The following is a 24,358-nucleotide window of genomic DNA, read 5'->3' as shown; positions in this document are numbered from 1 at the left end:
CTGGGAGATGTGAACAGGGGTGGTGATTGTCCAGGGGGACCTCGATTGTGGGAGGGGGAGCGACTGGGGGTAAGGAGATGATTTCTGGAGAAGTGGGGGAGTAACAATCTCCCAACACATTATGTACTCTTGTATATACTTCATTGGGAAATCAGGCAATAGCAATCTGCAGCTAACCTCTCGGTGTGAATAGACTCTATCCACTCCCTCTACTGGTGAGAATCACACTTTGCCTCTCTAAGTAGCATAATATTTGCATTTTCCTCTTGCCAAAAATATGGGTCTGAAACTCTCCCATTTTCACACTTGTTTGGCACTTAGAATTTTTTTTTTGGTAAGATCGCCCCTCGCCCATTGCTGCTGAAATACTCAACTGGTAGATCAAAGTCTTTGCACGCTTTGGAGAACCCAATCAAAATGAATTGTTTGACCTAACGAAGATGATTTGCTGCAGGCCTGCACAGGAGTGGAAGCATTTACTATCATCTTAAGGACACTGACAGATCATCACTTGGAATGGAAACTTCACTTCTACCCCATGAGTTTTGAAAGAAGTTCAAAATCAGTGATCACCCGAATATATTCAGAAACCAAAAGAGGCTTTTGTAAAAATACTTTGTCAGTGCTGTTGAGAAAGGTTTAGACTGGTTGCCAGAGGGATGGGAAGCTGAGAGAGAGCTCAGATTCGAGGGAAGCAAAACTGTTAAAAGCCATTAGGAAAGTAGAAAACAAAAATAGAAGAATGACAAAGCATAGGCAAGCATTGAAAAGAGAGTAATTTCCAAAAGCAGGACAGCGCCTATCTGAGAGAGGTTGAAGATTTGAATGCACACATTGAGGAAAATGGATATGACTTACTTGCTTCTCTGTCTATATATGGCGTGTGTGTGAACCCATCTCTCCACTCAGCTGATGATCAGCTGGGCTCCAAAAACTCGTAATTCTGAATAAAACTGTTGGACTTTAACCTGGTGTTGTGAGACTTCTTACCGTATGATGGTGGGTAGTACAGAATGACACCCTTCATTTTAGTTTCAATATAATAAGTAGACTAGGTTAAGGTAATTATAAAATGCCTTATATATATAGTGAGAATTCACAATTTGTCTGGAAATATGCAAAGGTATTATAAACTGTATAACCACAAATTAATCGAGTGTTATAAGCTTAAACTGTATTTTCAATAAATGTATATTGTGCGCCTTGGCCAACTTCATTCTGAATGCAGCATGATGGGAAACATGGTGGTAGCCAGACCAAATTCTGTTTAATACAATGGAGCACAGAAAGGCAGCTTCTCTTATCTGTATATGGATATCTGAAAGGCAAACGTAATCATAGGTCTGCTGTTTAAGGGAGTAAATTCGTTCATGGATAGCAAGGCTGGAGCAGTCTCTCAAGCTGATAAAGGAGGTGACTCCTTTCACCAATTAAAAATCACAGATGTTAATAGTGGCCTTGGCCACTGGTAATGACGTGGATTGGTATTCTAGGTAAAGGGGAAGGAACTCACCCCTAATGATCTCCTATTCTTGTTGACAGGTGAAGGATTATTGGCTAAGGTAATAATATTGTGATTGGACCCTCCAGTCTGATTGACAAGACTGAGTGGGATATTGCAATGTTCAGAATAATATAATAATTTTATCTAGCAATATTAGCTCAGAGGACAGTCAACCTCATTGACTGTGTCTCTGTCCTGATGCATGCATTAGCAAATAAATTCCTTTTTGTTCTTTAACTGTATACTGTCTTTCACAGTCTATGTATTGGTTAAGTGAGGTTAAACAAATACAGAGCACTCCAGGGGATACCGGAGAAAATTCCTCTTATAATTTGCATTTAAGACATGAAGTCAAGAAATCCAACAGAAAGGAGAGTTGCATTAGGTAGAATGGGTGTGCGTGTTTAAAGATGGGAATTTTTACACTGCCGTCATGCATTTTAGTTAAAATGTGTGACATGGATGTGCAAAGTAGTGAACCAACAACAAAGCTGGAGGAGTAGTTCTGAACACAAAGCACATCCTGTTGTAAATTTTGACAATAGGAAGGTTGAAAACGGTATTAGATGCCAGATGGGCTAAAAGGGAGATCCTGCCTATAACGCCAAATTAATATACTTAGAGATGAGGGAAATAATTCAGTGGAATAAATTATAGAGCATCGTAGAAACCCTACAGTGCAGGGAGAGGCCCTTCAGCCCATTGTGTCTGCACTGAACACAATCCCACCCAGGCCCTACCCCCATATCCCCACTAATCTACACATCTCAGGAAACTAAGGGGCAATTTTTTAGCATGGTCAATCAACCTAACCTGTACATCTTTGGACTGTGGGAGGAAACCCATGCAGACACAAGGAGAATGTGCAAACTCCACACAGACAGTGACCCGAGCCAGGAATTGAACCCAGGTCCCTGGAGCTGTGAAGCAGCAGTGCTAACCACTGTGCTACCATGCCATGCTGAAGATTTGCCACAGAATAGCACAAACAAGCAGGGATAGAATGGTTGATTTATTGAAGAAATGAGAAAGGAAAATGAACAGGGTAATAAAAGATACATTATAGATGAGCTGATAGTAAAGAGGAGGACAGAATAAAAAGTGGGATTCACTGGATACAAGAGGGCATCTAAAGGAATTCTAGGAAGTAGATTGCAGTTTAGGTGATTGCTACAGATGAAGAAACAAAGTTTTCTTAAAGGAGTTGAGGGGGTTGAGCTATGAGGAGAGGCTGAATAAACTAGGCTTGTACTCGTTAGAGTTTAGAAGAATGAGGGGAGATCTCATTGAGACGTATAAGATGATGAATGGGATGGATAGGATAGAGGTGGAGAGACTCTTCCCACTCAAAAAAGGCAGTAGGACTAGGGGGCACAGCCTCAAGATAAAGGGGGGGCGGTTTAGAAAGGAGTTGAGGAGGAACTTCTTCACTCAAAGGGTGGTGAATCTCTGGAATTCTCTGCCCGTTGAAGTGGTGGAGGCTGCCTCGCTAAATATTTTTAAGAAGCGGGTTGATGGGTTTTTGATAAGCGAGGGGATTAAGGGTTATGGCGAGAGGGCGGGAAAGTGGAACTGAGCCACGACAGATCAGCCATGATCTTATTGAATGGCGGGGCAGGCTCGAAGGGCTAGATGGCCTACTCCTGCTCCTATTTCTTATGTTCTTATGTTCTTATGAGAGATAAGATTGACACTCTGGCATTATTCTTTCCATTTATCTTTTCATGGGCAGTTGAAAGCCCAAAACACTGTTTTCTGGTTTGAGATGATTCCGACTTAAGAAAATAATCTGTAAGCAAATGACCTTAAGAAAATAATGTTACCTAAGTTAAGAACAAACAATTAAAATAAGTGATGGCCTGGGATCAAACTGAAAGGTTTGGTTTCTGAGATGTTATGAGGTTATAGAATTTGGGGAAAGGAAAATAGTTTCCAGAGGACCGGGGGAAGGTTGTTTGTGTATAAAGGCTTTTCACGGGAAAATGGTAAGGCAAGTATTGAAGACTTTTAACTATTGTAGGAATCATGTGGAAGATTATGCCCCAGTGGTAAAGCCCTTACAGGACTTGATAAAGGGATGAAGGGGTAGTTAGGAAAAGATAGAGCGGGGAGATGCAGACGTAGAGGCATTTTTAGATTTGAAGCAGGCTTTGGTAACAGCCCCAGTTTTGGTCACCAAACCGTTACTTAATTTCTGTGAGAAAAATGATGGAATACAGGCAGCTGTAATTGCAGGGGGACAGATCGAGACTGATGGGATGTTATCCCGCTCAGTTACTCAGTTGCCAGAGGGATGTATCGGTTTGTGAAGGGCACTAGCTTGTGCCTCGTAGCGGCCAAGGAGCCCCCTCCCCTTGATGGGGAAAAGGGATCCTCCACAGCTTGCACACTCAGGAAGTTACTCCAGGCAGCCACCGTTCCTTTAGAAGCAGCAGTAATAAAAGTTCAAGCTCACAGGACAATTGAGGATAATGTACAGCAAGGAAATCATTCTGCTGACCAGGCAGTAAAGACCTTATTAAAACGGGATTGGGAATGGACACGGCCTGTGGCAGCTGTCTCAGTTGAGGATAGTCCAGATGTTCATGTAAAACAACCGGCAGATGAAGAGGAAAAGGAGCAATGGAAAAAAGAGGGAGAACGGAAAAGTCATGATGGAATATGGAGGGGAGAAGAGAAAATAATAGTTCCTAAAGTTACACAGCATTCGCTGCTGAAGATTTACCACAAAATAGCACATAACAAGCTGGGATAGAATGGTTGATTATTGGAGAAATGTTAGTATTGTCAGAGATGCCTCTAGTGCACCCTAGTGGTACCAGGGCATCCCTGCAAGATTAAAATGGGGAGTCAACCCAGACCCAAAGGACCCTGGGGTTATTTATCGAGGGATTTTACAGAGCTGTTATCACGGGTACAGGGAAAATGTACCATTTAGTCATTGCTTACACGATGGGTTGAAGCACTCCCATGTAAAGATGCCACAGCTACAACAATAGCCGTGATATTAGCAAACGAGATAATTCCCAAGGTGGGGAATGTCTCTTCAGCTGGATTCTGATCAGGGAACTCATTTTACAGGGAGAGTTTTGAAAGAGATCTGTAGTACGTTGGGAATACAGCAGAAGTTTCACATAGTATATCACCCTCAGAGTTGAGGGATGGTGGAGAGAATGAATTGAATATGTCCGCAGATTGGAAAGTAGAAATGTGACCCCACTATTTAGGAAGTACTTCCTAACCTCTCTCCTGAACTGCCTGGCGCTAACATTTAAACTATGCCCTCCAGTTCCAGAATCTCCAACCAGTGGAAATCGTTTATCTCTATCTAGCCTTTCTTTTCCTGTTAAGGCTTTGATCAGATCATCCCTTAACATTTTAAATTCTAGTGAAAACAGTCCTAATTTTAATGATCTCTCCTCATAACTTAACCCCCGAAGTCCAGGCATCATTCCAGCAAACCGACACTACCCTCCCTCCAAGGCCAATATATCTTCCCTAAGGTGTGGTGCCCAAATCTGCTTACAGTGCTCTAGAAGTCTCACAACACCAGGTTAAAGTCCAACAGGTTTATTTGGTAGTAAACACCACTAGCTTTCGGGGTTTGCCCCTTTGTCAGGTCACTCACACTTAAGTACCTAACCATTATGCCTACTTTCTGTCGCTTGTCACTTGACCAATTTCCCAGACATGTCAATAATTCGCCCTCAGTTCCACATGCTTCTACCTTTGTTAACAGTCAAGCGAGACTGGAAATTCCTGCCCCAGGTTAATGGAGATTTCCATTGTCGGACCCTCGCCCACTCCAATTCCGAGGAGGGTGGGGCGGTTGAGTTCCAGCCAATGTCTTCAGGATAAATTTCTTCGCTTCAACAAGATTTGATTTTGTGTGTTATCGCATACCAGATTGATAGCGTTACTTCTTATTAATTGATATTTCTTAATTTTAATGAATATGAGTTTTGTGAAAGGGCTTTGCCCTCCTCAGCACTGGGGTGGGTGTGAGAGGGAAGTGGGGAGGGGAATCGCCACTGCTCCCCTCAATGACCGGTGCCTCATACCCCACCTCACCCGATGACTTTGCCTTGCAGTTGGTTGCCTGGCTCTCGCCTTTTCAGGCCTGTGCTGGGTGTTGAATCGCCTCGTTGCTTCCCTCGGTGACCAGTGTCTCGCACCTCACCTCAACGATGACCATGCTTCAGTGCTGTCTCAGGCTGCCTGGAATCACCATGATGTGGAGATGCCAGTGTTGGACTGGGGTAAACACAGTAAGAAGTCTCACAACACCAGGTTCAAGTCCAACAGGTTTATTTGGTAGCAAACATCACTAGCTTTCGGGGCTTTACCCCTTCGTCAGGTGAGTGGGGAGTTCTGATCACTAGCAGAGCATATAAAGACACAGTTTAGAGAATACTGATTAGAATGTGAGTCTTTACAGCTAATCAAGTCTTAAAGGTGCAGACAATGTAAGTGGAGATAGCATTAAGCACAGGTTAAAGAGATGTGTGTTGTCTCCAGACAGTACAGTAAGTGAGGTTTTGCAAGCCCAGGCAAGTCGTGGGGGTTACAGATAGTGCGACATGAACCCAAGATCCCGGTTGAGGCCGTCCTCATGTGTGCAGAACTTGGCTATCAGTCTCTGCTCAGCAACTCTGCGCTGTCGTGTGTCGTGAAGGCCGCCTTGGAGAATGCTTACCCGAAGGTCAGAGGCCAAATGCCCGTGACCACTGAAGTGTTCGCCAACAGGAAGGGAACAGTCTTGCCTGGTGATTGTCGAGCGGTGTTCATTCATCCGTTGTTGTAGCGTCTGCATGGTCTCCCCAACGTACCATGCTTCGGGACATCCTTTCTTGCAACGTATCAGGTAGACAATGTTGGCCGAGTTGCAAGAGACGAGTGGGCAGCCATTTCTGTGTATGGAGGGAGATGGCGGGGGCGGGGCAGCGATGAGACCAACAATGTCTCTGTGGGAGAATTGTGGGGGGGTCAGTGATGAGGCCAGTGATGTTTGTGAGGAATGGATGGCAGTGATTTGGGTGCTGGGATGTCTTTTCAGCGAACTCCCAGCAATGTGCGCATGCGCGGGTTCCTGCTCTTCCTGCTAATTTCAGGCTCTTTGGCATAAATAGGCCCCGCCCCAAGTGATATTCACGATTGGGATCTCTGCACTGCACAGAGTCGGGTCAGAAGCTGAACTGACAGAACTGTGGGGATTTAGAACAGTTCTCCCACCAATTCAGCACTTTTGGGAGAATCGCGCCTGTATTCCAGAACAGAACAAGATATCGTTCAAACCTTATTGTTTCATTTAGACTGAAAAGCTGACTCAAGCAATGAAGGTTTATTAATTCAGCTCTCTTAAAAGTCCAGAGTTTATCATTCATCCCAGAGTTGGTTGCTTTCTTGGAGTTATTCATTTTATCTTTGGCTGTGAAAAATACTGCAATGTGAGTATCGATATCTCCAAGACTTTCCCAATCTCGCCACTTTCATTCAGTGTCTTCCTCTTGATATATACAAGTAGTGGGACTGATTTGGAAAGGGAATGTTAGATCATAGATCATCTCAGCAATTCATAATGGGATAAAAATGCAAGAGGTAAGAGTCCTGTCAAACCAATGCTGTGTATGTATTCCAGGATGAAGGTAGAACCAGTTTGTATTAGGACAGCACAGTGGCACAGTTGTTAACACTGCTTCCTCACAGCTCCAGGGACCTGGGTTCAATTCTGGCTTTGGGTCACTGTCTGTGTGGAGTTTGCACATTCTCCCCATATCTGTGTGGGTTTTCTCCAAGTGCTCCGGTTTCCTTCCATAGTGCAAAGATATGCAGGTTAGGTTGATTGGCCATGCTAAATTGCCTCTTAGTGTCAGGAGAATTAGTAGGATAAATGTGTGGGTGAATATATGTTAACAAAGTGCTCCAGAAATTCTAAAATCACAACAGGAGATGCTAGAAATACTCAGCATGACCTTTTTCACAAAGTATGGTTCGTTCCATCCCTCAGGATAGCTGCCTGGATAAATAAACAAGATTTTAAAAAATTAAGTATCTGTTGCTATGTATTTTCTTGTTTCCAATGCTATGGTCAAAATGTGTTTCGCCATGATTATAATTGTCTCAAGGTCATAAAATGTCTGTAGGAGCAGAGGAATAGAACCACACCACAAGGAAATGTTTAGGATAGCACATTTATTATGTTTAAATGTATTTTAACATGATCAAATGTTAGTTTTCAACAAGAAATCTAGAAATCCCTCATGCGTCTGAAAGATCCGATAGTTGAGTTGTAGCCGCCCCAGTCACTGTATCTCCTGTATTCTCCGGGTCTCAGGAAGTACTGTCGGCCTCTGTAGCTGGGATGTTCATAGAAGATCCAGTAACCGTCCATCACGTGGCAGGAGTGAATGTCACGGTAACGGAAACGATCGTAGACAGAGGGACAGTCATCCATGAATTCCATCATCTGTCCCCCAAAGTCAGGCCTCTCGTAAATCCTCATCCTGTAGTTTCCACCTCGATACTGGAATAGAAAGAAATAAATCATTTCTAAGGCAGGTATAAATATATTTACACAACGCTCATGAACATTATTGCAACAGTTTGTAACGTTGTCTTGTAATGCTGTAATATTATCAGGTAATGCATTGATAGCTTTGGTGAAACATCTCCAGCTAAAACATTAACCTACCTTCCCTGTTTTTGGATGTTCTCTGACCTGTTGCACGTTTCTAGGACTTTTTTGTTTGGTTATCCGAAATTCAACAATCACAATTATATGAATTTATCAATATGATCAAATCTTCAATCAAGATTATTACTATTCCAAATTGTGAGATGGACACTTTGAGGTTAAAGACCCATTCCAGATAACGCTGGGGAATGCCAACAAGAATTTAGCCTTTGAATACCGTTATGGGATTCGGCTGAACACTTGCATTTGATGGGAAATGAGTCATGTATAAAGAGGAAGGGTCCAGTTAGTCCCTTCAACCTGTTCCACCATTATTCAAACTCATATTTGATCCTAACTCCATATACTTGTGTGGACCCCATATCACTTTCATACCTTTGGTTAATAGACTTGTAATTGATTTGAACTTGATTTTTATTTTCAGAAGAGAATTCCAAACACCTATCACTCTTTGCATGTAGAAATGTTTCCTAAGTTTACTCCTGAAAGTTCCAGCTCTAATTGGTATAATATGTTTGTTAAGCTCCTCAACCAGCAGCAAATAGATTCTCTCTATCCATCTTCTCGTTTCTCTAGAGTCATAAAATGTCAAACCCCACCATCGCCTGTAACCAGCCTCCCAGGTCCAGTCAACCTAATGATGCAATCTTCATTACAGAAAAACAATCCAATGTGCCTTCAGCTGGATAAAAACCACAGTTGAAGACATGGGTTACACCTTGTCTGAAAGGACATGGAAGATGGGAAGACGGTTACTTATCATGGCTTTGTTTCTGTAACTATAATTCCAACATTTAAATTTAACTCTTAGTTTGGAAACACTTTGTAATTTCATCTGTTATTTGTATAGCAGTTTCACAAAGAGGGTTAATTTGACTACTCTTGGATACATCAACTGAGAGAGAAATGAAAGAAAGCCAGGGCAGGGAGAACTTTAATCCTACATTTTTGGTGAGGTACTCAACAAGAGGTATCAGCCATATTAATAAATATATTGATAGCTGAATGAATTTGAGCCAGTTTGCATTAGTCTTTTTAGCATTTGCTATATAGAGTGCTCAGGCAGTTGTTACTCTTTCCTTTCCGAAGTGCTATTTCATGGGAGAGGCAGTGACAGGTCTCTGTGCTCTCAGAGATCTGCACAAGCACAGTGCGTCCTCTGCTGCCATCAGCTGGCTTTTGGGTGATTTAGGCTCCGCCCAGTCCCCCAACAGGCAGGAAACAGATCGAGGTTTTTTTGATTGCACAGAGCGTCATAAGATTCAACTGGTGGCCTCGCTGAAATAACAGATCTGAGACTCTCCCCTTTTCACGCTCATTCTGGATTTTAAATTTTTTTGTAAGATTGTCCCCAATAAATTTATTACTCACGTATGGATAGGAGCGACATGACCTGATGCAGTCATTGAACCCCATCCAGCGCTGGTAGTCAGGATATTCTCCCCTGCTCAGAACATACTGGTATCCCATGTAATTGGGTTTCTCGTACAGCACCCACCAGTCACTCTCCACACGGATGGAGTTACAGCGACTGAAGTAAGGGGACAGGTCGGGACAGTCACTGCTGTACTCATAGTGCCGACCCTGGAAGTTCCTGTCCTCGTAAAAGATGACCTGTGTGGAACATGGATAAAATGAAATTCTTGCATTTTCCAATGAATTATTAATGATGTGAAAAGTATGAGAGTTGGCCTTACCTTTCCCATGTTGAGCCAACAGTTGGAAAAGCAAGAGACTGAACATATCATCGCTCTGGACCTTCAGTATTTATATGTTCGAGAGGCCATTGCAGAGACAACATTTTGTTATATTAAACAATCTCGAGCACACATCAGCAGAAAAAAAGAATTAAAATTGCGCACAGATTTTAAATCAAAACACCTTTATTCAGAGCAGCGGATTGGCTGTTTTTCATTTTGCTTTCATGTCATTTTGATTGTGCTGTGCGAATAAAGAAACAAAGAACGATTAGCCAAAGCTATTCTCAAAGTAAAATACACTTTGAACTGTGATCTCTGCTGAATTGATATAAGCCATACTTTATTCTTTTGTGTATTAGTTATTTTAAATACAAGTATAAAAAATAGTGAGTGGCAGTCACATTGTCCGAACATAAATTTTTACACTGATTTTATGCTTTTGGCTGTAGAATTAGCAGACAATTACATTATGATACACCATCATCTCTTTCAATCCCTCCACTGCTTTGGATATTTCACACAGTTTAACTATTCTAATACACTCCCAGCTGACATTCCACCAAAATCCACCTGCTCGCTTGTTAACTCACACCAAGTTCTGCTCACCCATCACCCCTGTGTTTGAAAGCCTGCATTGTCTCCTTTTTTTAATTCATTTTAATTCATTCATTGCACACTGGCTGGCCAGCATTTATTGCCCATCTCTAGTTGCCCAGTTGAAAGTCAGCCACATGGCTGTGACTCTGGAGTCACACGCAGGCCAGAATTTGGAGTAGTCCAAACGTGCTGAATTGGAAAGGAAACACATGTCCAGAAGTTGTTATGAAAAGATCCACCACAACTGAACAAACTATTGAAAATCGTGTCAAAATATTTTCCTAGGTTTGGTGAAAGAGAAAGCCAAAGTCTGAAATGTTCACATATCTTTCCAAAAGCTTCCTGATAACATTAGTTGTGCATTTTTTAAAAGTTGTTTTCTTTTGTTCCACTTAGTGTTTATCCATCGATGTCGTACATAGATCAGTGAGCTTGATTATATGATCCAACAGCACACAGAAAGATTAGGCAGTTATGTTCGCACTATCTTTAGATGATTTCTCTTTGGCTTTCAATACTGTACAACCAGCCAAGCTTATTGGAAAACTGAAAAACTGTGATGTCAATCCTACTGATTTCCTTTACAATAGGGTCTCTTGGGCAGTCTCTGCGATTTACTTGGAGCCACATGTTAACAAATACTAGATTGATAAGGTGGCTAGATACTCCTACGCTGGAGATAGTCATTACCCAGCACTTGTGTGGCACAAATGTTAATTTTGGATGTTGTCCAGGTCTTACTGTGTGCGAGCACAGAGTGGCTCAATATCTGATGAATATAAATGATAATGAATACTTTGCAATCATCAGCAAACGTGCCTATTTCTGACCTAATGTTGGAGAGAAGGTCATAGATAAAGCATTAAAGATGGTTGGGCCTGAGGAACGCCTGCCGTGAGATCCTGGGGCTGAGATAATTGACTTTCCACAATCACAGTCACGTCGCTTTGTACGATGTATGAATCAAGTCAGGGGAGAATTTCCTGCCAATACCCATTGATTCCAGTTTTACTCGGGTTTCTTGATGCCGCACTCGATCAGATGCTGCTTTGATGCCTAAGGCAGTCATTCTCACCTCAGCTCTGGTTTTAGTTCTTTGGTCCATGTTTGGACCAAGACTGGAATGAGTTCAGGATCTGTGCGGTTCTGGTGGAATCCAAACTGAGCATTAGTGAGCAGATTATCACTTGTGTAGGTGCTGCTTGATAGCATTGTCACTGATACCTTCCATCCATTTGATTAAAAATGGAATGACAGGGTGGAAATTGCACAGATTAGATTTCCTCTGCTTTCGCTGGACAGAAACAGGCATGGAAAATTTCCCACATTGTCAGGGAGATACCAATTTCTAATTTGTACTGGAATGGCACAGCTAGGCTTCAGCTAGTTCTAGAGAACATTTTTTCAGCATTACAGCTGGGCCCGTGAGATTTGCTGTGTTTTTCTGCACTCAGTCATTTCTTAATATCATGTGGAATGAATTGAATTGTGGAGTGAAGCTTGATATCTATGGTGCTGGGAGCCTTTTTTAAATTTGTTCATGGAATGCAGGCATTACTGGGCTGGTATTTATTGCCCATCTCTGGGGACATTTAAGATTCAACCACATTGCTGGAGTCACATGTAGGCCAGACCACGTAAGGACAACAGTTTCCCTTCCCTAAAGGGCATCAGATGGGTTTTTGCGATAATCGACAATGGTTTCACGGTCATCAGCAGATTCTTAATTCTAGATTTTTTATTGATTTCACCATCTATCCCTGTGTCTCTGGATTACTAGTCCAGTGACAACACCACACCACTGCAGACCAGGCCAAGGTGGATCATCCACTTGTCACTTCTGGCTGAAGATAATTGCAAATGTTTCAGCCTTGTCTCTTGCTCTCATGTTTTGGACTCCTCCGTCATTCAGAATGTGATGTTCATGGAACCTTCCCCTTTCATTGGTTGTTTAATTGTCCACCACCATTCATAACTGGATGTGGCAGGACAGCAGAACTTTGAACTGATCTGAGATGTTGATTGTGGAATCACTTAACTCTTCTGAAGATGTTCTATGTAGTGCATACATTTTCTTTTGTGGTTTGAGAAAGATTGTTCTCGACCCGCTGTCCTACATGCTGCTTTGAAATCATGAAACAATAAGGCTATAAAATACGGGAGCAGAATGAGGCCCTTCGCCCATCGGATCTGCTCCACCACTCAATCATGGCTGATAAGTTTCTCAACACCATTCCCCCACCTTTACCCCGCAATGTTTGATCCCCTTACCAAATCAATCTCCTATCTATCTCTGGTCTCTTTAATCCTAGCAAAAATCTTCATCAACACTATGCATGGGAAACAATAGAGCCTTGCTACCCCTGTCACTAAACTCTCTTTTCTCTTTCTCTCTCTTTTGCAGATCCTCGCAGATTGTCCGTTTTGTGAAGTTTAGTGATATTTCAGGAAAACTTGCCCCTCAATCCTATAATAGCTTCCTTAGGACTCTTCCATTCTCAAAATCCATCTCCAACATGAATCACAAGGACCTTGTATCCAGATCTAAATGCTAATAAGCAATCCTCTGGATCCCCCAACTTCATTCTATCTTGGAATTGACTATACAATTTGACGGAATGCAATTCCCACGTGGTATTATCACTTGACTATTAACCCAGACACTCAACTAATGTTTTGGGGTTCTCAGTTCAAATCTAGCCCCAGGACCTGGTGGAATTTGAATTCAATTAAAGAAATCTGGATTAAGAATCTACTGATGACCATGAAACCATTGTTGATTGTCAGAAAAAAAACAGAAAAACTGGTTCACGAATGTGCTTTAGGGAAGGAGGTTTGTCCCGTTTATCTCGTCTGGCTTACATGTGACTCCAGAACCACTTGCAATGTGGTTGACTCTAAACTGACCTCTGAAATGACCTAGCAACCCATCCAGTGTCATAGGCATCAGAAACATAGAAATTAGAAGCAGGAGTAGACCACTTAGCCCTTCAAGCCTGCTCTGCCATTCGTTATGATCATGGTAAACCTTCTCTGTGCTCCCTCTATAGAAAGAACACCCTTCCTCACATAAGGACACCAAAACTGCACACAATACTCCAGGTGTGGCCTCACTAATCCCTATACAACTGTAGCAAAACATCCCTATCCCTAAATACTGATCAGCCAAGCGATGCCCATGTCCCCTGAATGAATTTTTTAAAAATGAGAAAAACCTGACTTTTCTCACATCCCTGTGACTTGTAAACTAACGGTCTGTCCACCTTCAGCACAGCTTATCGTTGTATACAGAAGTTGTTGAAAAGGGAGGCGTGTTGTCAAAGTTTTCCATCTCACACCCATCAGGACAAATGCAAGAATGCCAAATTTCAAACAATCACAACAATTTATACTGCAGGAGAAATGAGTGCTGATTGGCTCTGAACGTGTATGAGAAGCCAGCTACATTAGCAACAAGTTTAAGATAAACTCGGGTCTCATTTATGCTTGTTAGGTGTGACATGCATTCATACTCAGGGACCTATATTCTGTAAAGGGATATATTCAAGCCATGTGCTTTTATAAATTACCGTGGAGCTGGGAAGCTGTTGCTTTCCTTTGGTTTCTCCATGGCAACACCTTGGCCAATCAGAGTCGACTTGCCAACCAATCAGCAGCACTTTTTCCTGCATTATAAATTGTTGCGATACTTTGAAATTTGCAATTTTTGCATTTGTCCTGAATAGGACAAAACAAAAAGCTTTGACAACATTTGTCTTTTCAGCACTATTCATGATCCGTGCTTTCAAGCGATTGTCCCTTTGCAGTTATTTTCCATCTTTTTCCCAGTATAACCTTTAACCTTTAAATAACAAACCATCTAGGATTGTTGTTGGGTAGAATTCAGAATAGGCCACATGGCCTCCTTCTTCTGTTACACCTCAAATTAAGGAGACAGCCTCAAAACATAACAACTGTACAAAGGGCATATTTGTAATAATACACTTTATACCCTTAACACTCTCAGTATCTCTCCCAAGAGGTATCTAATATAGAGGAGCACTTATTCATCAGCTGAGGGGGATTATAGCTACTTGGTTGGAATTGATGCTAAAGAAAGAATGATTGCATTCACCAAGCATCATTCACAATCTCAGCACATCCCAAAGCTCCTCAATTATTCCAATATTGAGAAATAGGCACATAAACTAATGGTAGGAATAGATCTTTTTACAAGACTCCTTGAGATATTTTTATCAAGTGAGGTGTGTTCTTAAAGTGTTTTCAATTTAATGCATAGACATTCCCCTGGAGTATTCTCTGCCTCACTTCCTCAAACTCACGAGGTCAAAGCTGCTCTGAACATCCCCCCCACCCTAATCCTGATCTTATATCATTCTTGAGCATCCCCCCCCATTTCCTCTCATGGCCTCTCCAAAAACATCTTGCTTGTAAAACCATTTCCTGACCATCTCCTGTGGGTGGGACAGTGGTACTCTGGTTAGCACTGCTGGCTCGCAGTGCCAAGGTCTTGGGTTCAATTCCAGGCTTGGGTCAATATCTGTGTGGAGTCTGCACTTTCTCTCCACTTTCCTGGGTGCTCTGATTTCCTCCCACAGTCTGAAAGATGTGCTGGTTAGGTGCATTGGCCGTGCTAAATTCTCCCTCATTGAACCAAACAGGCACTGGTCTGTGATAACCAGGGATTTTCACAGTAGCTTTTTGAGTTGATTTATTATTGACACATATATTAGCATACAGTGAAAAGGATTGTTTCTTGAGCGCTACACAGACAGAGCATACTATTCATAGAGAAGGAAACGAGAGACTGCAAAATGTGGTCTTACAGTCATTGTTAGTGTGTAGAGAAAGATCAACTTAGTGCAATGTAGGTCCATTCAAAACTCTGATAGCTGCGAGGAAGAAGCTATTAATGAGTTGGTTGGTACGTGACTTCAGACATTTGTATCTTTTTCCCAACGGACAAAGGTGGAAGAGAGAATGTCTGTGGGGTGCGTGGGGTCCTTAATTATGCTGGCTGCTTTGCGGAGGTAGCAAGAAGTGTAGACAGAGTCAATGGATAGGAGGCTGGTTTGCCTGATGGATTGGGCTACGTTCATGACATTTTGTAGTTTCTTGCTCTCTTGGGCAGAGTGGGAGCTACACCAAGCTGTGATACAGCCAGCAAGAATGGTTTCTGTGGTGCATCTGTAAAAGTTGGTGAAAATTGTAGCTGACGTACCAAATTTCCATAATCTTCTGAGAAAGTCGAGGCACTGGTGGGCTTTCTTCACTATAGTGTCAGCATGAGGGGACCAGGACAGGTTGTTGATGGCTCTAGTTCCTTTCTACATCATCCCCATTGATGTAATGTTAATGTAAGCCTACTTGTGATACTAATAAACTTGATACTACACCCATCCATTAAATTTATGATTATCCAACATTGCCTCCTTTTCACCAGGAATGAATTTACAAAAATTATAAAACCTGACATTTCTACGTCCCCCTGTGACTTATAGACCAGTAGCTGACTTTTCATTAATTAAGCTTCATCTGTTATTATCCCCTTCCTTTCAAACCTGCCTTCATCAGTCCTGTGCTCATTGCGACAGGTGGAGTACCGAGGCTGTCGGTCCCAGTGAGCTGAAGCATTGCAGCCCAATTAAAGTATCCCTTGGCAGGGGACATTATAGCCAGGGAAAAGGTGCCTATAGATGCCACAGAAATGAACGGTTTCCTATTGACCGCACAAACCTCAATAAGATCTACAGCCCATTGTAATACTGACCTGTTTACAGGTTTACTAGCAGTTTCTTGGTCCAACATTTTTCTGCTTCTTAAAATTTATTAATTTTAATGAGAATTCTGAGGTCATTGTGGTAAAATATTTGCCCTGAGTTGAGCAAATGTCCGTGCTGCGTGGGACAATTTCTACGAGGATTCAAAAATAAGGGAGTTAACCACGATGGAAGCGATAGAATATTTTATTATGTTCACAAATGTTTTATAATAACAGATTAGAAATCCTGCATGCGTCTGAAAGATCCGATAGTTGAACAAGGTGCACCCCAGTCGCTGAATCTCCTGTATTCTCCAGGTCTCATGAAGTACTGTCGGCCTCTGTAGTTGGGATGTTCATAGAAGATCCAGTAACCGTCCATCACTTGGCAGGAGTGAATGTCACGGTAACGGAAACGATCGTAGACAGAGGGACAGTCATCCATGAATTCCATCATCTGTCCCCCAAATTCAGGCCTCTCGTAAATCCTCATCCTGTAGTTTCCACCTCGGTACTGGAATAGAGATAAAATGAAATTATAAATCTCCGTTTGGTATATATAAGACACTTAGAGCGCATTTGATGATATCAAAAATGAGAACAAAACTGAGATAATTCACTAACATCAATTCAATAGGTTGGTTATGTTTGCGACTGTTACTCTGAGTGGAAGAAATTTTCTCTTTCCTATAATACATTTAAAACTTACAACAAGAAAACTAGGTGAATACAAAAAGATATAAAAGTCTGAGGTCATGTACCAACCAACACAATAACAGCTTCTTCCCTGCTGCCGTCAGACTGTTGAATGGACTTACCTCATATTAAGTCGATCTTTTTCTACAGCTTAGCTATGACTATAACACTTCATTCTCCACCTTCTCCTTTCCTTCTCTATGAATCGCATGTTTTGTTTGTGTGGCATGCAAGAGCAATATTTTTCACTGTATACGAATACATGTGGCAATAATAAATCAAATCAAGTATATCTAAATATAGCCAGTCATATTTTGAATTATTCATTGATGTATTTCACAATTAATTAATTTCTGCACTGTGCCAACTTGGTGTTCACGGGGCAATTTTCTGACCGATTACAAATAAATGTTAACAATTACATCCTGGATATTCATGAGTTTTGCAACAAGTTGTCATCATAAGACACTTAGAGCAAAAAGTTCTGGAAAGGAGTCATGTATGACCCAAAAACTTAATTCTGTTTCTCTCTTCACAGACGCTGTCAAATCTGCAAAATATTTCCAGCTCTTCAGCTTTCATTTCAGATTTCCAGCATCCAGAAGTTTGTGTTTTTATTTAATACCCAAAACTAACTTCCCAGTTTGTGCAACTATTGCTTTACAGCCAATCCGTGTAGCTTAACAACAGCTACAAAGTTACAAGGGCTGTTACTAACCTCAGTCATGATGTGGGTATGCCGGCATTGGACTGGTGTAAACACAGTAAAAAGTCTGACAACACCAGGTTTTAGTCCAACCGATTTATTTGATAATACTCACAAGCTTTCGAGGTTTCCCTCTTCGTCAGGTGAATGGAGAGTTCTGGCCTCAGACAGAGCATATAAAGCACAGACAGTTTAGAGATTACTGATTAGAATGCGAATCCTTACACCTAACCTGCTGTTCAAGACCTGAAGTGGCTGACAATGTGAGTGGAAGGAGCACTGATCACAGGTTACAGAGATGTGTATTGTCTCCAGACAGTACAGTAAGTGAGGAACGTACAGGAAGTACTAAAACCTGGTGTTGTCAGACTTTTTACTGTGTTTACGCCAGTCCAACGCCGGCATACCCACATCATGTGTTTCCTCCCACAGTCCAGAGGCTTGCGGGTTAGATGGATTGGCCAAGCTAAAATTGCCCCTTATCTCAAGAGACTAGCTAGGGTAAATGCGTGGGGTTATGGGGATCGGGCCTGGATAGGATTGTGGTCAATGCACATTCAATAGGCTGAATGGCCTCTTTCCGTGCTGTAGGATTCTATGAATCTATGAAAACTCCCTGATTCGCATTCTAATCAGTAATCTCTAAACTGTCTGTGCTTTATATGCTCTGTCTGAGGCCAGAACTCTCCATTCACCTGACGAAGAGGGAAACCTCGAAAGCTTGTGAGTATTATCAAATAAATCGGTTGGACTAAAACCTGGTGTTGTCAGACTTTTTACTAACTTCAGTGTCCAGAAGACCTGTGAGCGGATTGGTAAATCAGGCTGGATGTGTGACAGGCAGACAATCCACTACCTGTTAACCACCACCGGCTAAAGTTAAAATCAGACCCACATAATATATACAAACCCAACTGCTGAGCCCACTCATCATTTCCTCTGAGTCAGTTTGATTAGAACATACAAATCACCAAGTTAACTTACGTAGGGGTAGGTGCGACATGACCTGATGTTGTCATTGAATCCCATCCAGCGCTGGTAGTCAGGATATTCTCCCTTGGTCAGAACATACTGGTATCCCATGTAATTGGGTCTCTCGTACATCACCCACCAGTCACCCTCCACACGGACAGAGTTACAGCGACTGAAGTAAGGGGACAGGTCGGGACAGTCAGTGCTGCACTCATAGTGCCGACCCTGGAAGTTCCTGTCCTCGTAAAAGATAATCTGTGGAAAGAGATAGATTTTAAAATTAAGAAATTTTCACATCTTCGATACCTAATGAAGAATTCTAATGGAATACATAAACTCGGGTTTATCCTTGCCTTTCCCATTTTGAGCTCAGAGTTAGCTGACTAACTGACTGAATGTTTCACCGCTCCACACAGCTTGGTATTTATACGTTGGACAGAATTGCCTCCCTGGGCTGTACTTTTGTTATTATAATGATTGCAATAGTTTCAACTCAGCACAAAAGCAGCGAAACACATGTCCTATACACGAAAGGAAGCCACTTTAAAGCACCTATGTACCATAGTCTTTTTTTTGTCTCTCTGTCATTTTAATTGTTGAGTGAAAAAGGCAACAATACGTTGGATTCCACCGTGTTCTGGGTATTATGCATCCACTGAAATTGCTGACCAGTTGTCATTGTCCATTCAACCAGGTATCTTTCCAATAATTCACCATAAAGACCAAAGACAAATGCAAAACTGGTCAAGGCACAGATATACATTTCCAGAACAAGTTACTTCAATTAGAGTGGAATTATTGCCTATATAATTGGATTCCAGCTTATGCTCCAAAGCCCAAGATATTTCATCACTGTGTGTATCTATTTCATGAGATTACAACTGCAGGGTTGAGGGGTGGTGTTTATTAACCATGATCGGATCTCACACACAGAGTGGGATTTTCCAGCTGCACTCACCCAAGACTGGAAAATCCCCTCAAGAGGTCAACAGACCCTCGTGTGGTCCACCTCCACCCACTACGATTCCCATGTCGGATGGGACGGAAACATTCCGTTCTCAGTTTCATATTTGAACGAGTGAGCTTTCGTTATGTTCCAAGTTCAACGTTAGCAAAGATGTATTGGAACGGTAAACAGAGCAATAGAAAGACAGGTGGCAGTGGGATCAAAGAACGTCTGCAGCTGAGCAGCAATAAACCTCTCCCCACCCTGCCTAAATGCCCCCTTGCCACTCCCGATAAGAGCAATTCATCGCAAAGTCATGCTGGTTTATTGACTTGGAGTAGAAGACCAATGAGTGTTTGAGCAGCTCACATGGGCCTGATCCTTCTGAATAGCGCAGCGGGTCCGGAGATATCAGCGGGGAGGCCAGTGGAGGAGCTCGTCATCAGCATTAGGCAAATCACAAGTCTCCCAGGACATTTTATTAACATATTAACAGCCTTACGCCAGGAATCAGCGTGAGGTTGATTTCCATATGGAAATATCAATTTCCATATTGTTAGTGAGCCTGGGTAGCATCCTCTGGGCTCACTAATACCTCCCGCCCTGCCCTGCCAGAAGAGGTATCGACCAGTGGGGATTGAAGCTGGTGCCCATCAACAGGAACTAGGCGTGACCACCCCGCTGTTGGGGTCAGAAGCCATTGTGGGCCCCCCCTTACCCTCTTCCCAAGAAGGCTGGGGATAAGAGGTTGCCCGTTGGGAAGTGCCAGCCTGACAGATTGGTGATGGTGGGGGTTCCACAGTGCTCTCTGCGTTAACAGTTGGTGGAGTTGGAAGGGAGGGGAGATTGGGGCTGGTCAGGGGGAGAGAGGGTCTGGATGGCAACGGAGATGGAGGGGTCGAGCCGGCCATGGGGAGGGGGTCGGGCTAGCCATGTGGTAGACAAGGGGGTGGGGTGGGCGATGCTAGCCATGAGGAGGGCACCAAGCTGGCCATGAGGAGGGGGCCAGGACTCGCCCTGAGGTGCAGGCGATCGGGACTAGGGGGGAAGGTCGAGAAAAAAGATAATGGGGGATTAGGGAAAATGACGAGTGGGAGGGGGGTGAGGAAGGTGGGGATTCAGGGAAGCTGGGAATCAGGGGACAAGGGGCTGAACCATTCGGCCCATCGAGTCTATACTGACCGCAATCCTATTCCCATAATGCCACACATTTACCCTGCTAGTCTCTCTGATACTAAGGGGCATCTTATGATGGTCAATCGATGTATCTTTGGATTGTGGAAGGAAACCGGAGCACCTGGAGGAAACCCACACAGACTCAGGGAGAATGTGTAAGCTCCACACAGTGACCGAGGCGGGAGTTGAACCCGGGTCCCTGGCACTATGAAGTAGCAGTACTAACCATTGTGCCACTATGCCACGCACCATGCTGGGTGGTGGATTTGGGGAGGCTGGCAATGGGATGGACCTGGGAAACAATCAGGAGGCCGGCAATCGGGAGGTCAGTGATGGGAAGGGTCAGTGCACATGTGCCAACCTCCCCACTGAAAGATCAGCGCGTGCGCAATGGCCCACACAGCGCTGTGTTGCTGGTCTCTTGGGCTGGATTAGGCACCACCTCCCATTACTGGTATGAACCCTCTGATGGACTCTGTGATGCATACAGTCCAGAGATTCATTCCCCTCAGTTTGCCCAAAAGATGGGTGGAAAAATCTCCCATTTTCCACTGGGTAGTTAGGTTTTTTTTGGGAGGATTGCTCCACAAATGTTCATATTTGATACATCAATAAGTGCTCATGAAAATAGCTGTGGGCCAAAGAAGAGTACAATGTCTGAACTATATACGGGGAAACTGTGAGACCATTAAACCATATGTGGCAGTGTTGTGACAATTGGATTCAATGTGCAAGTTTGGTGCATTAACAAATGAATTAAATTAAAATTAATGAATTGAAAATGCTTAAATTCCATGAATTAGGAAGATCTCCTCATGGAAGTTGATGATTTCAGCTTCGAATAAGGCAGAATTTTGTCTTTCTGAATCAAACCTGCCATAGAAATCATAGAAACAAAGAACCAATGGCACAGAGACTGGCCTTCAGCCAAAACTGCTCCATGCTGACAAAACGCCCATTTAAACTAACCCCACTTGCCTGAATTTAGCCCATATTCCTCTAAACCTTTCCTATCCATCTATCTGTCCAAATGTCTTTTAAGTGTTGTCAATGTCCCTGCTTCCATCACTTCCTCTGGTAGCTTGCTCCACACACGCACCACCCTCTGTGTAAAAAAATTTGCTCCTCAGGTTCTCATTAATTCTTTCCCCTCTTAACTGAAACCTACGCCCTCTAGTTCTCGACTCCCCAACTCTGGGAATAAGACTGAGCGTATTCATCTTATCTGTGCCTCTCATGATTTTTACACCTCTATAAGATCACTCCTCTGTCTCCTACACTCCAAAGAAAAGAGTCCGAGCCACTCCAATCTCTCCCTATAACTCAGTCCATTGATTCCTGGCAACATCCTTGTAAATCGCTTCTGCACTCTTTCCAGTTCAATAACATCTTTCTTATAGCAACACGAGTAAAACTGAACACAATACTCCAGATGCAGCCTCACCAAGGTGTGTTACAACTGCAACAAAACTTCCCAACTTCTATACTCGACACTCTGTCTGATGAAGGCCAGCGTGCTAAAAGCCTTCTTCAAATCCCTACCTACCTGTGACTCCTTCTTTCGAGAAATTTGCACCTGAACTCCAGGGTCCCTCTACCCCACAATACTCCCTAAAGTCCTATCATTCACTGTGAAAGCCCTACTTTGATTTGACTTCCCAAAATGCAACACCTCACACTTATCTGTATTGAACTCCATTTGCCATTTCTTGGCCCACTTCCCCAGCTGACCAAGATCCTGTTGCAACTTTCGATAACCTTCCTCACTGTCTATAATACTACCTATTTGCAAGCTTACTGATCATGCCTCGTGTATCCTCATCCAAATTGGTGATATAGATAACAAACAGCAATGCAGTCAGCACTGACCCCTGAGGCACAGCTCCAGTCCCAAGCCTCCAGTCTAACAAATATCCTTCCACTATTACCCTCTGCTTCCTACCATCAAGCCAATTGCACACCCAATTTGCCAGCTCATCTGCGATTCCATGTGATGCAACCTTCCAGAGCAGCCTATCATTTGGAACTTTATCAAAGCCTTACTGAAGTCTACATAAACTACAAATGGTGCCCTGGCCTCATGAATCATCAAGGTCCCTTCAACAAAGAACTCCGACAAGTTTGTATGGCATGATCTCCCATACACTAAACTGTGCTGGCTACTGCCAATCAAACCCTGTCTTTCCAAATGTCTGTATATCTTATCCCTCAGAATCCTGTCTAGTAACTTACCCACCGCAGGTTTACCAGCTTATAATTTCCAGAGTTTTCATTGCAACCCTTCTTAAATAAGGGCACAAAATTTGCTACCCTCTAGTCTTCTGATACCTCACCCCTGGCTAACAATGATGCAAATAGCTCATGATGTGGAGATGCCGGCGTTGGACTGGGGTAAGCACAGTGAGAAGTCTCACAACACCAGGTTAAAGTCCAACAGGTTTATTCGATAGCATGTCGGAACTGTCGATCGATGCACCACAGTGAAAAACCGAGCTCCCCAAAAGACAGACACAAGACATGGTGGACAGAGTATCCTTTGTCATCCAGTACTTCCCGGAGTGGAGAACCTACAACGTCTTCTCCGGAGCCTTCAACGTGTCATTGATGAAGACGAACGTCTCGCCAAGGCCATCCCCACACCCTCATTTCTTGCCTTCAAACAACCGCACAACCTCAAACAGACCATTGTTCGCAGCAAACTACCCAGCCTTCAGGAGAACAGTGACCACAACACCACACAACCCTGCCACAGCAACCCCTGCAAGTCATACCGGATCATCGACATGGATGCCATCATCTCACGTGAGACGTCTTCTGAGACGTTCTACTGTCGTCTGTTTTTTGTCATGCAGTTTTTTGTTGTGGTCTGAGAAGGATTGCCCTGGTGCTGCTTTTGACCTGCTGTCCGACATGCTGCTTTGAAACCAAAGGACAATAAGATATAGGAGCAGAATTAGGCCATTCAGCCCATTGAGTCTGTTCTGCCATTCAATTATGGTTGGTAGGTTTCTCTATCCCATCCCCTCACCTCAACCCCGTAACATTTGATTCCCTTACCAAATCAAGAACCTGTCTAATTCATCTTAAATATACTCAGTGCACTGGTCTCCACAGCTGCCTGAGAATGGTGAATTCCATAGATTCACCACCCTCTGGCTGAACAAATTCCTCCTCATTTTGGTTCTAAAATGTTATCTTTTTACTCTGAAGCTGCATCCTCAATTCTAATCTCTCCTACTAATGGAAAATCCTTCCCACGTCCACTCTATCCTTCCTTCGCTTGAATAGTGAAGGAAATCTGTTGCCCTTACCTAGTCTGGCCTACGTGTGACTCCAGAGTGACAATACTGTGAGGTTGACTCTCAGCTGCCCTCTGAAATGGCAGAGCACCACATCGTTTCAAGGGCAGCTAGGGTTGGGCGACAGAAACATAGCAATCAAAAGCTGGAGTAGGCAGAATTGAACCTGCTCCACATTCATTTTGATCAAGGCTGTTCATCAAATTTAATATCCTGATCCCTTCTTCCCAGCATATCCTTCTTGGTCCCTTTAGCCCCAAGAGCTATATCTAATTTCTCCTTGAAATCACACAACATTTTGGCCTCG

At 43.1% G+C, this 24,358-nt stretch overlaps 2 protein-coding genes across 3 annotated transcripts; both read right to left on the bottom strand.

Moving 5' to 3' along the window:
- Positions 1-7,751: 7,751 nt before the first annotated feature.
- Positions 7,752-9,904, bottom strand: LOC145349847 (gamma-crystallin S-1-like). Of its 2 annotated transcripts, none has more exons than XM_080198438.1 (3): positions 9,896-9,904; positions 9,566-9,812; positions 7,752-8,020 (listed from the first exon to the last, which is right to left on the bottom strand). In XM_080198438.1, the coding sequence occupies exons 1-3, from the start codon at positions 9,902-9,904 to the stop codon at positions 7,752-7,754; spliced, it is 525 nt and encodes a 174-aa protein (XP_080054564.1). The 2 variants fall into 2 exon arrangements, with proteins under 2 accessions (XP_080054564.1, XP_080054563.1); XM_080198437.1 differs by having other exon boundaries at positions 7,752-8,027; positions 9,570-9,812.
- Positions 9,905-16,494: 6,590 nt separating this feature from the next.
- Positions 16,495-18,762, bottom strand: LOC145349852 (gamma-crystallin M2-like). Its single transcript, XM_080198443.1, has 2 exons — positions 18,643-18,762; positions 16,495-16,770 (listed from the first exon to the last, which is right to left on the bottom strand). Exons 1-2 carry the CDS (start codon positions 18,760-18,762, stop codon positions 16,495-16,497), a joined length of 396 nt encoding a protein of 131 aa, XP_080054569.1.
- Between the last annotated feature and the right edge of the window lie 5,596 nt (positions 18,763-24,358).

Source organism: Carcharhinus amblyrhynchos, chromosome 11, assembly GCF_965287045.1.
Source record: "Carcharhinus amblyrhynchos chromosome 11, sCarAmb.v2.hapA, whole genome shotgun sequence".
Taxonomy (NCBI): domain Eukaryota; kingdom Metazoa; phylum Chordata; class Chondrichthyes; order Carcharhiniformes; family Carcharhinidae; genus Carcharhinus; species Carcharhinus amblyrhynchos.
This window is presented reverse-complemented; position numbering and strand designations above follow the sequence as displayed.

Coding starts and splice junctions, on each gene's coding strand:
- LOC145349847 (XM_080198437.1), bottom strand. Junction 8,028..9,569: donor CATGTCGCTCCTATCCATAC/GTGAGTAATAAA, acceptor TTTCTATTCCAG/TATCGAGGTGGAAACTACAG.
- LOC145349852 (XM_080198443.1), bottom strand. CDS start 18,762: ATGTACGAGAGACCCAATTACATGGGATACCAGTATGTTCTGACCAAG. Junction 16,771..18,642: donor CATGTCGCACCTACCCCTAC/GTAAGTTAACTT, acceptor TCTCTATTCCAG/TACCGAGGTGGAAACTACAG.